Source organism: Aethalodelphis obliquidens, unplaced genomic scaffold (genome assembly GCF_003676395.1).
Source record: "Aethalodelphis obliquidens isolate GAN/ISIS:26980383/991018 unplaced genomic scaffold, ASM367639v1 scaffold33, whole genome shotgun sequence".
In the NCBI taxonomy this organism is placed as follows: domain Eukaryota; kingdom Metazoa; phylum Chordata; class Mammalia; order Artiodactyla; family Delphinidae; genus Aethalodelphis; species Aethalodelphis obliquidens.
Window position 1 is genome coordinate 5900623 of NW_020837977.1, and position 16557 is coordinate 5917179.

Here is a 16557-nt window from a genome sequence, read left to right on the forward strand (position 1 = left end):
ATGTGTGTTGACAGTGTCTCTGAGAAGCGATTCTCACACAGCTGTTTATTCAGATAGCATGGGGCGCGTTCATTTACATAATAAATTTTTTCGGAGCAGCAAGGTTGAGTCAGAGAGAGCAGTGCTCCTCTCAATTGTTGCATTTAAACCAATAAGGATAGGACAAGAGAATAGCTGTGGTTTGCGTTGCAAAAACAAAAAAAGCCCCGAGGCTCCACGGGCAGACCTACAAGGCTGCGCCAACAAATCGAGGGATGAGATGGTGCTGTTTCTTTGTCTGGGCTTCTCAGATGCTATCAGCTGCTGCTGTTTAGAGGGAAAGAGCGCGGGGCTCAAAGCGGTGACTAAACAGAACGGTGGGAGCTGATGGCTGCGAGTTTGGGGCGAGGTAGAAACTCTCCAGTGCCACTTCCGACTCTGAGCCTTCCTGTTGCCGTCCAGTGTGGCGGTTTTCTCGCCGGGGCCAGCGTGTGCGCTCAGTCGCTCGGCAGCCCGAGCCTGCAGCGGCGCCCAGGCGGCGGTCCTCGCGGCCCCGCTTCCCCCCGCGGACGCGCTCCGCTTCCCGAAGCGCCGGGCTCCGCCGAGAGCCCCTAAGAGCCCTCCCGCGTCCTTATCCAGGAGCAAAACTATGTCAGGAATGGAGGTTTGCTAAACCAGAAAATTCGAAGGAGCCCAGGAAACTGGTGGATGCAGCAGATGTAAGCGCTGTAAGTACAAGCTGACTGTTTGAAAAACTGTTCTGAATGACAACAGCTGTCCTGTGGGCAAAGCCGAAGATAACAAGAGCGCTTTGAGTTATTGTTTTGATTTGTTTTAAAAGAAAAACATTAGGGCGTGGGGAAGATTATGACACTTTGTACCCAGTGCTTTATGGGCCACTGGGTTCCATCGTAAAAGTATAAGTTTTAACCCCCAAATTAGCTGAGCGATTAGAATCATTAAGAGGCAATTAGAAATTAATTGTTAACGATGACTTTTGTTGTGCTCTATGTAAATAAGTATATTGCATGGCTATATTCTTGTAGGGAGATCACTTCATATCTCTTTTCTGCACAAACCTCAACTATTACTGTGTGATATTGATTAAAGCGGTATCTGTCTATATCCATTGCAACACACAGATAACTTTTCCTATACATTTTAGTGGGATTGGAGAAAAGGAGGAAGGAATTAACATTTTCAAAGGACAACAGATAACAAAAATAAATTGAAACCACTTTTTAAGGAAGGAAATCCTTTCATTTCAATAAACAAATTTCCCAAACATTATATTAAAGGGCTCATCTTCAAAAGGTGAAATAATAAACATTTGCCAAATTAATATATTTCTCACTTATTGACATTTAACAGGACTTGAATGGACCTTGAAATTAAAAACAAGGTTCTTAAACTTTTGAATTACCACTTAAAATATTTGTCATTCAAAATCAGTATATGAATTGCTAATGACTCATGGGGTTATATTTCTTGGGAGGAGTTTTTGAAACATTTAAGCACAGCTTTTGCACGAATTCAGTAAATTCAGAGCTGTCACTGAATGTAGACAAGTGTTTTTATGTTTCATTTCTTAAAATGCCAAGGGATACAAAAAGTCGCTAGTTAAGCACATAGTGTAGTTTTATAGGCTGGGGGTTGTTTTCTTGATGTGTCTCTCCTAGTAGGTTTTATTTTAGGCGTGTGAGTCTTTTCGCCCACCGTTTGGGATTTGAAGACATGCACACACGAATAGTCATGCTTTTTTGCATTATCAAATATTTGCTATTTGACTTTCTCGCTGCTTGAGTTCTCCTAAGGCCCAAAGTGTTCAGTAAGTGAGCAAACAGCCATGGATTTTCAATCCTGAAAATTCTTCGCGGTGACAGACAGAGCAGCCTAACTGAGCCACTGTTCAGTTTTAGAATGCCAAAGGGAAGTCAACAGCTCTGGGAGTTTGGTAGACATAATAAATGATTTTCTCAAAAGAAAATTTCCTCTTGAATTCGAAAATTTATTTTGTAAGAATACCTTGGGGAAAAAACCACTCTCAGTGAGAATAAAGCCCCTTCCGTTTCATCAGCTATCGAAAGTATTACATTCAACATCTTAAATAAATGCTAATTTTGAAAGCAATCCGTCAAGTCTATAGGTAGAATCAGTGTCCTTCACATACTTGTTTTTGTTTTCCTGGGGACTCTATTTTGTCATTTGCTTTAAACAAGATACTTTAAAAAGTGATACAGTCTATTACGTTTAAAATCAGTAAGGGTATTAAAGAATTCATTTTGTGGAGTCTGATAAAGAAGGAGGTAAGTGTTAACACTGAAACGACATCTACCTCTTCCTGGAAGTTCATTTTAGTTTTAGGTTTAGATTTTTATTACATCACTGACACCATCGTTGGAAATGTTGATTGAGGAACATTTTAGCAAGGATGTATTGTGATTTAAAAGCAGCCTTCTGCCTAAGGCACATTTTCTTTCCTATAAAATACACTCTGATTAGAAAATTGCCATTGTCTTTCAAATTCGGGAGTACTCAGGTTGATCTGTGGTTGGGCAAAACTAGCTCGCCTGCCAACTCTATTTATTTAGATAAGTTCAGTACTTTCACTTTGAAAATTTCTTTTGAGTTTGAAAAAAAAGTTTAAAATTATAGTCATTTTATAAAAATTGCTTCTAGCAAGCAAAAAAGCCAATGGAAAACCCATAATTTAAACAAGTACCTACATTTTATTTGCTCTCTGCTGCTGAGATTTAGAATCCCTTTCCATTTACAGTTTACTTTTCACAGAACATTATTAACTTTTTGGCTTCATACATGATCTTCTGTCAGATGCTTTTGATTTGTAATTTAGCAAAGTATAATAAACAGTGCAAAAGTCATGAAGTTTGCTCTGCATCCTGAGCTCTGTGGTAGGGAAAAATGTGATAAAATGTGTACCTTAAGTCTTGTTTGATGATCTCTCAAAGCAAGTTTGCCTTCTGGAAATAATTTCTGGGGTTGAAGAGCATGGTATTAACAGATTTAATGTGGCTATTCAATGGATTGGCGAAGTACTATGTGAGGTTTAACAAAATGAGAGAGACAAATTGAACATCAACAAAAGTTACATCTGTGAAGAATTAGAAATTTAATTAGAAAAAAGGCAAACTTAAAAGACCTCATTAACTAATCAGAAGTCAAAGTTACTAGTTGCGGATCCTTGAATTGAAATTCTAAGAAGTTCTGCTCTCTCTTTTTCTCTGTATTTTCACAACTCTGTCAGTACGCTACACTGGGTATTCTCTACAAAGAGTTTTAAAAAGCATTAAAGTGAAATGACTTCATTGTAATCTAAGATGACCATTTATAATGTTATGGGAAATATTTTTGCACTCCTAGGAGCATTTGAATTAAAAATACCAGATTAGGAGGAGACAAGAAACATACTAGGTTTATGGATGTAAGGCAGAGAATATGAGCTTACTGAATGCCTAACAGCATTTTTCTGAAAACCGTGAAATATTTTGTTTTCTCTTTGAATGGAAAGGCGCCTAATTAATTATTTTTGCAGCACATTATGTTTTTAGACCTTGAAAACCTAGAACCTTCCAGAGATATTGGCAAACATAAGAGAAAACTAACGCCAATCAGAAATAGGTGTTCTTTTTAGATAAGTCATTACAAGAGTATGTTTTCTTACTGCACTGTAATCTTGTACTACACATAAAAAACTAAAAGCATGTGAAGTGTAGCATTTTGTAAACTGTAACTAATTTTGCTCACATCTGTGTCTAATTGTTGTCTGCATTCGCATTCTTGAGAGTAGATTTATTTTTCCTGGACCACGATGTGGATTCAGCTGACCAGCCTAAGTGAGGATTAGTTGTTTTAAAGTTATTTTGATTAAAGAGTCATTTTTAAAAACAGTAACACACAACACATGGTTTAACTAATCCTTGAGACACAAAAGAATATATCTGATGTATACTTAATGAAATGAAGATCATGGATACGGGTTCAAAAATTGTAGTGTACGAAGTACAGTAGAGACTTGAGTCCAGCCAGCCTAAAAAAAAAAGTACGTTGTTGTGAAAATGCATTTTTTTCAGTGAGAAAGCGTGTTAGAATGATTCTTATTTCGAAGTTCATTTTTTTAATTAACAGATTGACTTTGCAATTAAATAGGATAGGTTAAACCTCAAATATAAATATAATCAAACTTTCAAAGTATACAAGGAAACTAAAATTAGGTTTTTAAGATGATACTATCTAGCCAAGGTTAAAATAGGAATGTATTTTAATATGTAACAGAAAGTGTGTTTTACGTACTGTTTCACATAATTAAGCCAAGAGAGTTCTTAAAATTAAGTTAGTTCTCACCTATAATTTATTCCAGGTGTATAAAAGTGGAAAAAAAGAGAAAAAAAAGGAAATTTATCCTTGAGGTATATCGCTGCAGTTTCCAAAGGAAAACATTTCATCTTGTGTGAGAACATTAATTTCAAAAAAAAATCAGAAGCCAGTTATCACAAAGTGACCTATCTGTAGGCATTAAAATGAAACTTTTATTGAGTACTCAGGCATCTCTTTAAAATTATTTTTCATCCCGCACATGTTTTAGAAAAGTATACCTAGAAATTTCATGTAACATTATACCAAGATATTTAGACTTTAACGATGCTTTATTCTTGCCAAAAAGGTAGTACTTTTTAATTTCATAAATCATAATTAAAAAATAACAGGACTCAACAGAAGATGCTTGGCTGGATAACTTTAATGCCATTTGAGATGCTTCAGTTTTTTCATCTTTGTTCTGTAACCCTAATTGATGTCTGTTCCGGTTGAATGAAAATACACATCAAAGATTTGGAATTCTGAGTCATTTTAAACGTTATGCAGAATTCCCTTTACCTCCGAGGCAGGCGTTAGCCCGAGCTTGTGGGCCAGCAGCCCACCCTCACCTGAGCTGATCACCTGCTGGCAGTTTTGCTGTCTCTGGACGAAGGGCAGTGACTAGCAAAGCCTGCAAGCTAAGTTAGCTGTTCAGTGAAATGCCAAATACAGATTCATCTGGAGACAAAAGAGACCAGAACTCTGGCCAGCTGAGAGACTGAATTGATTATTCAACTACCATTCTCTCTCCTGGTTTAAAATGGGGAAAATTAAACCAAAAGCGAACGGCTTTTGCTATTTCACCAGGCAGTGATGGATTTCCCTGAATTTAAACATTCACTGAATTTTCAATTTGCTGGGGTACATGAGCACATTGCTCCACGATGGGACTTTGGGGAGGAGAACTTGCCTTTGCTATTTCTCGTTGAGTCCGGCACTGCCTGAAAAGTGGCCGAGAAGCCGTTTTGGTGAATGTTCAATAGTAAATATAGGAGAAAACCATCCCGATAAGGATAAGAACTGTCAGGTGTCAAAGGCATGGGTGGGAACTCTATTTCAGCTGGTGATAGCAGAAGATGAAAGATCTTCTGAGGATGCTGGAGGGTTAATGCTTGAACTACTGCTGTGAAACACACTCATTTTGCTAATAGCTATTTTTTTTTTCCAAGCACCTTGTCCAAGCTGCCTGAATAAGGCTGCTTTGCATGTTGATTGGGGGAGGGGTAATCCCGTTTGCAGCTGTCATAGGCCAGTGATGAATCACTATCCCGTCATTTGGCTGCCTTCCCCCCCTAACAAGGGGAGGAGGAGGGCAGACCTGGAGGAGGAAACAACAGTGGAGACCTCAACTTAAAGACAATATGCCTTTCACCGCTGCAGTATCCTCCTTTTTCTCTTTTGGTTAAAAGAGAGCATTGTAGTCCTGAGCCACGTGCTCTGTATAATTAAGAACTGACACTGAAGCAGAGTAACAACAGCTTCTAATTTTTTACCCCTGATCACAGGTGCAAACATCTCAAACCAGTTCAGATGTTGCTGTTTCCTCAAGTTGCAGGTAAGGATATCGTTGATATTTGACATTTGGGGAGATTACCTTTCTGTGACCCCCCCTATCTATTTTTGTCTAGTATTTCTTAATTATTTCTATTAATAGCCTTGGTTGGAAATTACTTAACCATTTGTGTGTGTGCCTGTAAAAAATTGTTAAATATGTAGAAAGGGAAGAGGATCCTGGGTTTGAAAATGATTAGGGGTTCTAGTTTCTGGGGTTAGGAAAACTGTGAATGTGTCATGAGAATTAGGGGAGAAAAATTGGATTTTAAGCCATTTCCCATTTGAATCCAGAAGACTTGGGGAAGTCAAAACTCACTTTGGAAGTAAAACGGTTCATGTTAAGCCGTTTTAAACACTGACGTTTACAGTCAGTTTAAGTGCAGCCTCCAAATTAAAACGACTGGAGCTTTTATTGGCCTGGCGGGATGAGCAGACAGTCTTAGCTTCATACATATTAACCCCCTTCCTTTTTTTTTTTTTTTTTTTTTTAGAAAAACACAAAGTTTAAAACAAAGTGAATAGGTCTTAGACTTTCAAACACTTGGCTGTCAGAAAACAGAACGGTATCTAGGTGTGTTTTTAGTCACTTTAAACAAATGCTCGCCTCTCTTCATTAGGAAAAGATGCAATATAAGTGAATGGCTCTGAAATTGTGAACATGAGTAGTGGCTTCTGTACCCTGTAGGGCATACGCAACTGCCGAGTGGAAGAACTTTCGGGGGGATTTCGCTGGTTTTGTGTTGTAAAAATGCCCAGTTTGAGCAGGGAAGTGGCATTGTTCTTATTTCCCTGAGTGGGTGACAGCTGAGGTATTCTGACTACTCATGTTGCTGGGGACTCACTGTATGCTGGCCTGCTCCCTCCTCACTTGGGCAGGCTGTATGTAATCCACAAAGCAAACAAGTGAGCCGACATCAGGATGTTTTAATGCTGCATTTGTTTCAAGGGAGACAGAGGAACAATTAAGCAGTTTACCAGAGTAAACACATGCATCAGGGACAACTCATTCCCTGTCACTGGACTATAGGCTTCAAGTGTGGTATTTGGTTTGGAGACCCATTAAATTACAATTGGGCGGTAAATTATAAAGGAGTACCTGGTGCTAATTTATCAGATGAAAGAGATTCCATAGAAAAGTGATTTTTTTTTTCAATTTTACACTTTCGTCTTTTAGAAAAATAATGCCTTGGGGTTTTTTTCCCACCTAAAAAGAAAAGCATGATGGTCTGTTTTCTTTGATAATAAAAATAGATGGAATTGTCTCATTAGATCTTGGGACTTGATGAGCTATCGGAGGAGAGAAAAAGAGATTAAAAAAAAACTCTATGTGAATGTTTGGCTGAATAGGTAAGGCCAGTGACATCTTGTAATAGTACACGTTACATTTTCACTTCAGCCATCCTTTCATAACGTAAGACAAACTATTTTGAGTCGAAGAAGATAGATACAATGGGACTTTTGTGCGAATGTGTTTCAAAGAAGGTGTCAAGTCGTTAGCGCATTAAATAGTGGGGTTATGAATTTGGTACATCTGTCAAACGGAAGGCTTCTTGTCTTTAGGTCTATGGAAATGCAGGATCTAACCAGCCCGCATAGCCGTCTGAGTGGTAGTAGTGAATCCCCCAAACTCGATAACTCTCATATAAATAGTAATTCCATGACTCCCAATGGCACCGAAGGTGAGTGTCTGCCTTCTCACTGTTTACTTTGCACCTTGTTTCTTCATCAGTATACACTGTGTTACTAGGTGGTTATGACTTCAGTTGTCAAATCCATGAAACCACTGTTTTATTTCTTGTTTAGGTAATTTGACTTACGAATCAGTATCCACCCTTACTTAGGGACTGCATGTTACCAGGTTATTATGACATTACACAGACTGGTTTTATTTCACATAGATGCATATGTATGCATGACATATTTAAGCTTTGAGTGTGTTTTTTCTTCTTGTTGATCGTTCTCCACAGCACAGTATCAATCTGCAATCGTTTTGCTCTATGAGCCATGAAAATTTGGATTATTTCCTTTATTTTACTTTCCCTTTGTTACTAAATATAACCAAATTTGTTTCAAGGCAACATTAGACTGGATTGTCTCTAAATATCAATAAAATAATTTGTGTGCCTAATGTTCTTGGGGCTTTGGCCATTGAAATATAAAGAAGTAAAAAAATACTTATTGTTTACAAATACACGACCTTACTTGGAAGATAACATGAAATTCATTTACTTTCTTAAAGATTAAGTATATACTTCAAACATAGTACTGTTACAATGATTTTTGTGTAATTAATACATGTGAATATTTATGTAAATTTCATGTAAATAGGAACGCCTACTTTAATCCATATATACCTAAGTCTAAACATAGAGGTAAAGCTATTTGTATCGTTAGCTGTCGTGCACGTTTATTTAGGTACTATACATATTTTTAAAACTTCATAGAAGGGTATGTTACATATTGCATTGTATTTATTTCTGCTTTAGCCTACTGAAATATTCCTTCTTCACAGATGATATTTTTGCTTATTTATTCCTTACTAAGCCTTAGGACCTTGATGAACTTAGAACCTAAGTTTCACTAGAGTTATCTACATTAGAGTTCCATCCATAAGCAAAACCCTTAACCATCATTTCTCAATCACCATGATGATCTTTCATCATAGTTCTTAAAAACGACAACAAAAAAAATCCCAAATGCCATAAACTTGTTCGTTTGGTGCAATATTCCCGTATGTGTGAGGGAAGCCTTTTGAAACTGATAATGATGTGAAATTTCTGGTAATGGATACAATGTAAAATCAGTTGTTTCTGATAGGAGATAACTTTTACAGCCTCCGTGATTGTTTTTACATGTAAGTCGTCTGTATTTTCCTTTTTGAGTAAATACCTTCATTTATGGAAAATGGTCCCTGTCAAAAGTAGAAACTTTGCTGACGTAGCAAAAAAAAAATCTCTGAAAAAGGTTCCTTTACATGGGAAACTCTTTTCTGCCCATTTCGATAGGCAATCAAAAAGAAATTTCAGTTATGTATAGGAAAGTCATTCTAGCATTTAGGAAGATTTTATAGAGCAGATGAAATAAACACCAGCAGTCCTTTTTTCCTCTCCTTTGGAATTTGGCTTCAGGTGTGAGCATGACAGCTGCTGCAGTGTGGACTGGACCGGGTGTGTGCACAGACACACAGACCACTGCAGGGCCCTGGACCGGTAGGCCCCATGCCAGTGTCAGCGTGCAGGGCGGCCGCTGAGGGCAGCATCAGGGGACCAGAGGTGGAAACCTGTAACAGTCATTCTCATCACTGTGAAGTCCAAATAAGACAATCATTTAAAGTAACTTAAAAAAAAAAAAGAAGCTCTAAGTATGTTATATTGTTTTGATTTATAGAATAGACCAATACATATTGGTAGGAGTAATTATGAGTTAATTTTCTTATATATGAAGACATGAAATAGGGGTAAGATGTTTTCATTTTGTCATCGTTTTACTGGCAAATCAACTCCTACAAAAGAAGAACCAGGCAATATTGAAACAGGGTACGTGTTGGAGACTGCCCCCTTGGATGGCTTTGTGTGAGTGATGCGTGGTTTGCTTTTTAAGGACATGTGAAATGATACTATTTCTGAATATTTATATTTCATAGCTTGATGTCATGTTTGTATTCAGTAATATGTACTTGATCAGATTTTTGCGTAACTAAAATAAATCCAAACTAAGAAAATGTTTTAGATAACTGCGTAATCTGCTGAACTATCAATTTGGGAAATACTTAGAAATTATTTCTCTCCTAAAAAAAAAAACCTCTTAGTTATCTTATGGCTTAGAAATGGATTTTTTTTAGACGTATTTCAGACAGGTACCCAGTTACTCACCTCACTCTGTTTTCGGGCATTCTTTACTGGTATACTTTGCAAAGGTTATGGTAGAAAGTGAAGTGAGAAGATATCAGTATAAATTATCCAAAGAATACATGAAATTTTAGTCAGTCGACTGGGGCATCAGTTTTACTTTAGTGTACAGTTTGAAAACATGGACCCAAACTTTCTTCACCACCTATGCTACATGTCTGTTCAGATGCAAACGATATCAGAAAGTTCTGGGTTATTATTAAGTTTGTGAATCGATTTATCATGCTGCTTACATGTTGCATAAGGCATTTGTGTCTTTTCTCTCAGTCACCACTAGAGGAGTTCAGCTTAAAAATCAGTGAATTCACAGTGGCTGACAAGCTTTCCTGGAATAGAATCATTATAGATTTTCCTATTCCTTCTTTGAAATCTTATTTATTTTGAAACCAGCAGTATTTACCAATGAATTAGAGGAATGAAAAAAACAAGAAATCCCTTAACTTTTTAAAGAGTGTTTAAAATATCAATCACCTCCCCTAGGTCCATAACAAGTATTTCTAGCTATCCCTGCCATGATGGATATTTAAGTGACTTTATTGCAGCCCAGTTGCAATGAGTCTCCTTAATTAGGTCAACAAAACTTCCATTGAGTTTACATAGTTGTTGGCCCTCCACCCACTTAGATAGGTTGTCTTCTCTCACCAGAGCCATTTTTTATTTCCTGCAGCCACTTGTTCCTATCATGAGGCTAAGAAAACATGAAAATCTCCTGTATCAAAAACCATAACTTCATTTGCAGAACAAACAAGAAGGGAATGGAGTGGAGAGGCAGAGAATATTAAGTTTCTTCTTAAGTTGGCTGCCAAATTATCATAAGACTCAGTGTTTGTAGGTTCTGTCCTCACAGGCTAGTGCCTATTTTCATGGTTCATCTAAGGGATAAAGACAGACAGACACTGAGCTGCAGCCTCACATATTGTGCTTTTCTTCTTCCTAGTTGAAATGTTCTTTAGTGAGATTCGTTGTTTGAATGTTTCATATTTCAAAAGTTTCAACTCTTCATATTTGTATATTCTATTCCAACCTCTCTATGAATTGTTATTGTTGCAGTGAACTGTGGGTTTCACCCAGTTTATACATCTTTGAACTAGAAAACAAAGAGGCAAAAATACAAAATAGCATAAATGAATGCTCGACTTGCATTAAGAAAAGCACTGTTAGAAGTGATATGTTTCCAGATGAGTTAATAACTATTTTAGATTCCTGTTCAACAATTAAAGCTTGACCTGGAGAGACTGATGGAATGGTTATGGAAACATCAGTGGTGGCTTTCCTTTTATAACTGTTTTCTTCTAGTCTTTTCGTCTTTCGGGACAGAATGGAAGAGGAATTTCTTATTAGATTATTAAAGCTTAATTTTTAAGACATAGGCTCTTGGGTGGTGATACTCCTATTAGATAAATATGAGCGTCGGACCTGAGAGGATTTCCAACGTGTAGGTATACGTTCCGGCCTCTCTTTGGTAGAGGCTGCGTGTTGACGTTTGTGTTGTGTCAGTGTGAGACGTAGTTGGGAAACGTTTCTTCAGAAGGACCTAGGGCTCCAGCAGTAAAAGGATTTTTATTTACGTACCTAATTAAGGCCTTGTTTGCAAAGCAGTGATTCTTTCCATCTTTGTTTTTTCTGCTTGTCTTAAATCCACGGGAGCATAAGATTGGTCGGTTCGTATATTGCTAGTGTGAGTGTTTATTTTTGGTTGTCTAGGGGTGAGGAGTGGTGAAGGGCAAAAAGGAGTTGTGAGCAAGCAGAACTCAAAGCTCTCATTCTGAGTTTTCTTGATTGTAAATTTAGAGGCAAACTCAAGAAGAGGCTAAACTTGTCTTAAAGCAGAGGAATTTGTCTTGAAGTGACATAAAACCAGATGCAACTAGAATCTTCACTACAAATAGGGTTTCAGGGATTCTGATGGTAATTCAAGTAGTAATTTTGAATTGGTATATCAGATTTCCCAGATGATAAGAGATGCAATCTTGGATGAGGTGGTTAAATTTTCTGCATTTTGAGACTGATTTAGTTGTGTATTTCATATTTTAGGCTGATAGGTTAATTCAATTTTACAAATTTCTATTATCAGAAGTTATTAGAAAGTTGCTTTATCCTTTCTACAAAGCTCAGAATGCAAACAAATTGTCAGTATCTTGAATTTGTTTTCCTCACTGTAATTTTAATTTCGTAAAATACAGTTATATCCAACTAGAGTATTTTTAAGAACTCTTACTTATGAAAAATATGTAAACTGGAGTGAATGTGTATAACATTATGGTTTGAGGCTACATTTTAAAAGCTATATTTATATATTTGTGGTCAAATTTTCTGTTGTCAGTAGAAAAAACGGTAATCTAATTTTATTGTTGTTTACATTCTGCACATGATTTAGTTTCTGGAAGATGAAGGGACATTGTGAGTAAAGGAGTTTCTAAGTGACATTTTTAGAGTCTGTCTGTAGCCACAGAATTGGCCTCTTTTAAATTGTTCTTTAGCAAAAGCTGTGAAAGGATGAAAAAAATAATTTGTTAGGATTTAATGTTTGCGTATACAGTGTATGAGAATAATTTTCACATGCCTGTTGGTAGTTAATGAAAATAATAGCTAATTTTTAAGAATAACTTATTATTAGTCACTAAGCTGACTGTTCTCTATGATTCATTTCTTTCGTCTTCAGAAAATCCTTGGAGATCGCCAGCATAGTGGTTGAGACACTGGGTTTGAATCCCAGCTCCTTTTGCTGGCTGTGTGAGCTCAGGCACGTTAACTTCTGTGTGGCTCAGTCTCATCTGTACAGTGGGGATAACAGCAGGTCTTATATCAGGCTTGCTGTGAGGATGATAAGTAAAACTTGTAACACACTAGGAACTTACTAAGTGCTCTGTGAATTTCTAGACCATATGTAAATAATAGCCCCTTCCAGAGTACCATTATTGTTTCATGTACAATAAAACTGAGTCTCCGAAAGTTAAATGCCAAGTTGAAAGACACGTGATTTGTAATTGGTACCACTGGTATCTGACCTGGTATTTGAATCAAGTTCTATTTGAGTCCAGAGCCTGGGTTTTCAAATCACTGTATCACTCTAGGGAGAGAATACATGATTCCACCATCTGCCAATACCTTTTCTAATACCTTCGTACTAAACATTGGTACCTCCACTGTCCTCGTGACTGGAGAACGCTATTCTCTAGCAAACAGCAGAGCTGTAAAAGGACCAATGGCAAAGGCTTTGATGACAAAAGGACTTCATTATAAGGACAACTCCCCAGGGTAGTCATACTCTGGTTTTTAAGTTCTTTTGTGCATGAGTGTGTGAGATTTCTTCCTTGTGTCGTGTGCACACAGCATATTGCATCAATAGGTTAACTTCTAGGGGATTGTCTCTTACTAGTTTTCATTTTCAAAGCTTTAGACTTAATTATAATTCCACCAGCCGTCCATCTATGTTAAGCCTCTCTGGGATCAAACGGAGTTGGGAAGTCATCTCTGCTTTTCATTATAATAGTCATTATTATATGCACATTTGGATTGAAGCAGTATTACTGTGAAATTTTAAAAGTGGTTGCAGTTTTGCTACTGCTCAGAGTAAGTCTTTTCGGCCTCAGAAAATATTTTGAAGTGGGTGATGAATTTGGTCACATTTCTCTTGACTTTAAGAACCAGGTTATAGTAACCAAGCAAAACTCAAAGAAGAAGCTTAAATGGCATTTGTTGGGGGCTCCATAGGAAGAGCAGTTTCCAAAGCCATAAGTTGGGAACATGCGTGCTACATTCTAGGAACAGGAGGAGAGAGAATGACAGGGAGTGGAAGAGGTCAAGTGGGAGGAATAGAGGGTTGGCATGTGTAGGGCTTGCAGGTTGGCAAACATACTCTAGCCAATTACATATCACTAACTGTATCTTTCATAGTAAGAATAGGAACTATAATACTGCCTGAAACTAGGCTCAGAGTTTCTAGAGGGCCAGGCTTCTTGATAAACTAATGACTCGATGTAGACAGTTTTCCTCTACTCTCAATATCTAATAGTTCAGAGAATTACAGTTCTGGGGCACCTCTCCCCTAGCTGGGCCAGAACTTTCATTGGAACAGAAGTATGTATAACTTCCTAAGGACATCCTATCTCTGGGAGAAACTTTGGTTTCTCCCAGAGGGATGTGCAGACCTTTAGTGAGTGCCAGTATTTAGGCCAATCCTTATCGCTTTGGTCATGAATTCCCTGATTTAAGTAATTCCTAATTTCTTAGGATGCCCAAGGATGTTTTGGGGTGAGCAGTATATAGATAAAAGTGGTGTGTGTGTGCGTGCACGCGTGCGTGCTTATTCTCACCTTGCTTACTTGGAATAAGGTCCAAGAATAATTCATTCTCTTCTTTTTGCCTCCAAACTTACAATATAATAGAAAGAATATATACATAATTGTAAATTTTCTATTTTTCCCTTTTCACTTTAGGTAGGAAGAAGTCATCTGTCACATAGACATCCTCAAAGACTGCTAAAATATTGCCTTTACTAAAAGAGAACATAAATTTTGAGAAGCTAATCGAGGATTTACGTTAAGCTTTAGGACGGCCAAGTAGTTTATAACTAAAAGCTTACTATGATTATGTACAAGGTAGTTTGCTGGGTTTGCAGGTTTTTCAGTTCTATTTCATGCCTCCAGTATCCCATTACACTGAAAAAGGTGGGTGAACTCTACCAGACACATTCCAAGGAGTATTTTAAAGTGCTCCCTGTAATATATGACAGAGACATTTTTTCTTTCATAAGATTAATCTAAATCAAAATCTAAAATATTTCCTTGTTTTATCACTGCATCTATTACTGATAAGGGGAATTTTGTGTGGGGAGAATACTGTTTTAGCAAAATAAGGACTATGAACTGAATAGACTAAGTTCTTACTATCTATTTAAGGATTTCTTTTATTCCCTCCACCTACCTTATTTTATTTTATCCTAACAAAAGTTAGGGTAGCTTTTCTGCACCTCATTTTAAAGAGTTTAAGTGATTATTCTATGCTCCCACAGCATATTATCTGTGTTGGAAAAGAGATTCAAAGGCACGTCAGGCTAATTTTAAAGGCTGCATCCTTTACACTCAAAAAAAAAAAAAAGGACTTCCTAATAGCCTAAAAACTTAGCACTTACTGAAATACTTAACCTGCCTTAAGAAGTTTTTATGTTACTTTATCTAAGATTATTACCCGTTGAAGGAACTACAGCTTCCATTTATATGTGTATTTCACCTAGTAGAGGCTCACGGGTCCCTAAGGCAGGGATAAGTCTGTTCACTGTTGTGTCCTTAGCAGATGGCAGAAGGCTTGGCCCTGAAAACAGTCAACAAATATTTGTTATTGCATATTACTAGGTAAATAATGCAGGTGAATGATTCCAAGAGGAGGCTCACTAATTTTATTTACAAAGCATTAACAGATTCAATAAGTAGCTAAAGCCCATTTTGCAAATTTTTGAAAATGATCATTGTACAGACCAATTCCTACAGTAGCCATAGGCCGTCCATCCAGAGAACATCCGCAGTCAGCATTCCTGCTGAGTTTGAATTTGCTCCACAGGAACTAACTTGCATTTGATATGTACTAATTAACTGTTTTATAAATGGAAACTTCCACTTGGACTCAGTATTATTCAGCAGCGATGAATTAACTTTCACATAGTCCAAGAAACAGCTGAATGATAAAAAGATCAAGCAGTTAGCACACTTGGGTTTAGTATCCTTACATAGATGGTAAGGAGTCATGATTGGAGGTCAACATTTTTAAGGTGGGGAAAAATTGCAGGAGCAAGGATGTATACACACCGCAGTGAAAAGAATATACATATCATGTAAGAATATATATCGTGCTATATATCCACTATTGCCTTGTTAATTCAAGAAATAGTTATTGATTGTGTCTAGAAATTTACCAAATACCATTCTTGCCAAGGAGAAGTTCACGGTCTACTGTGATTGGCAGACCAATAATCAGATGACCACCATACTTGATGCTCAGGGCTGTATTCTCCAGAGGAGGAGGGATGCCTAAGCATGACTGAGGTGATCTAGGGATGGTTTCTGCACACTGGTAATGCTTAAACTGAATCTTGAAGGAGAGGTAGAAAACCACTGGATGCCAAGCCAGAAAGGCAGAAAGGGAGGCCATGGATTATTCAGGTGTAGCAAAGCCATCCCTAATCCCGGGGGCTGTGGGGGGGGGGGGGGCGGGCAGGGGGGTGTTGAGAGACATGGCAGACAGATGATGAATGGCCTTATGTACCAGGTTCAGGAGTTTGGATTCAATCCTGTAGGAACTGGGTGACCTGAAGGCTTGCAAATAGGAGAGTGATGTGATAGAGTCTGTGTCTTGCAAATACACTTAGGTAGTACTTTGAAACTCTATTCAGCAGGTGGTAGGTGGGGAGAAAAGACTCCAGGTGAGACGTTATGAGGGCATTTTTATCTAAAATCATGTACTTATTTATATATTTTTATTTCTTTCAGCACAAATTTCTATTTGATACTTGCCTTAAGGAAAGCAGAGAATGGATAATATTTAAAATATATCAGAGCAGTATTGCATGATCATGAGAGGGTGGATTTTGCAGTCAGACTAACCTGGGCTTAAAAAGGTCAGTTTAGGGCTTCCCTGGTGGCGCAGTGGTTGAGAGTCCGCCTGCCGATGCAGGGGACACGGGTTCGTGCCCCGATCCGGGAAGATCCCACATGCCACGGAGCGGCTGGGCCCGTGAGCCATGGCC

At 37.7% G+C, this 16557-nt stretch overlaps 1 protein-coding gene across 1 annotated transcript in view; it reads left to right on the forward strand.

Annotated features, from left to right (window-relative positions):
* The first annotated feature begins 280 nt into the window (after positions 1–280).
* Positions 281–16557, forward strand: part of EYA1 (EYA transcriptional coactivator and phosphatase 1) — a 160678-nt gene continuing 144401 nt past the window's right edge. The window contains exons 1-3 of the mRNA XM_027127924.1: positions 281–707; positions 5859–5908; positions 7468–7586. Coding sequence (XP_026983725.1) covers positions 7472–7586 — 115 coding nt within the window. The 5' untranslated portion in view covers positions 281–707; positions 5859–5908; positions 7468–7471. The remainder of the gene's footprint in view (positions 708–5858; positions 5909–7467; positions 7587–16557) is intronic.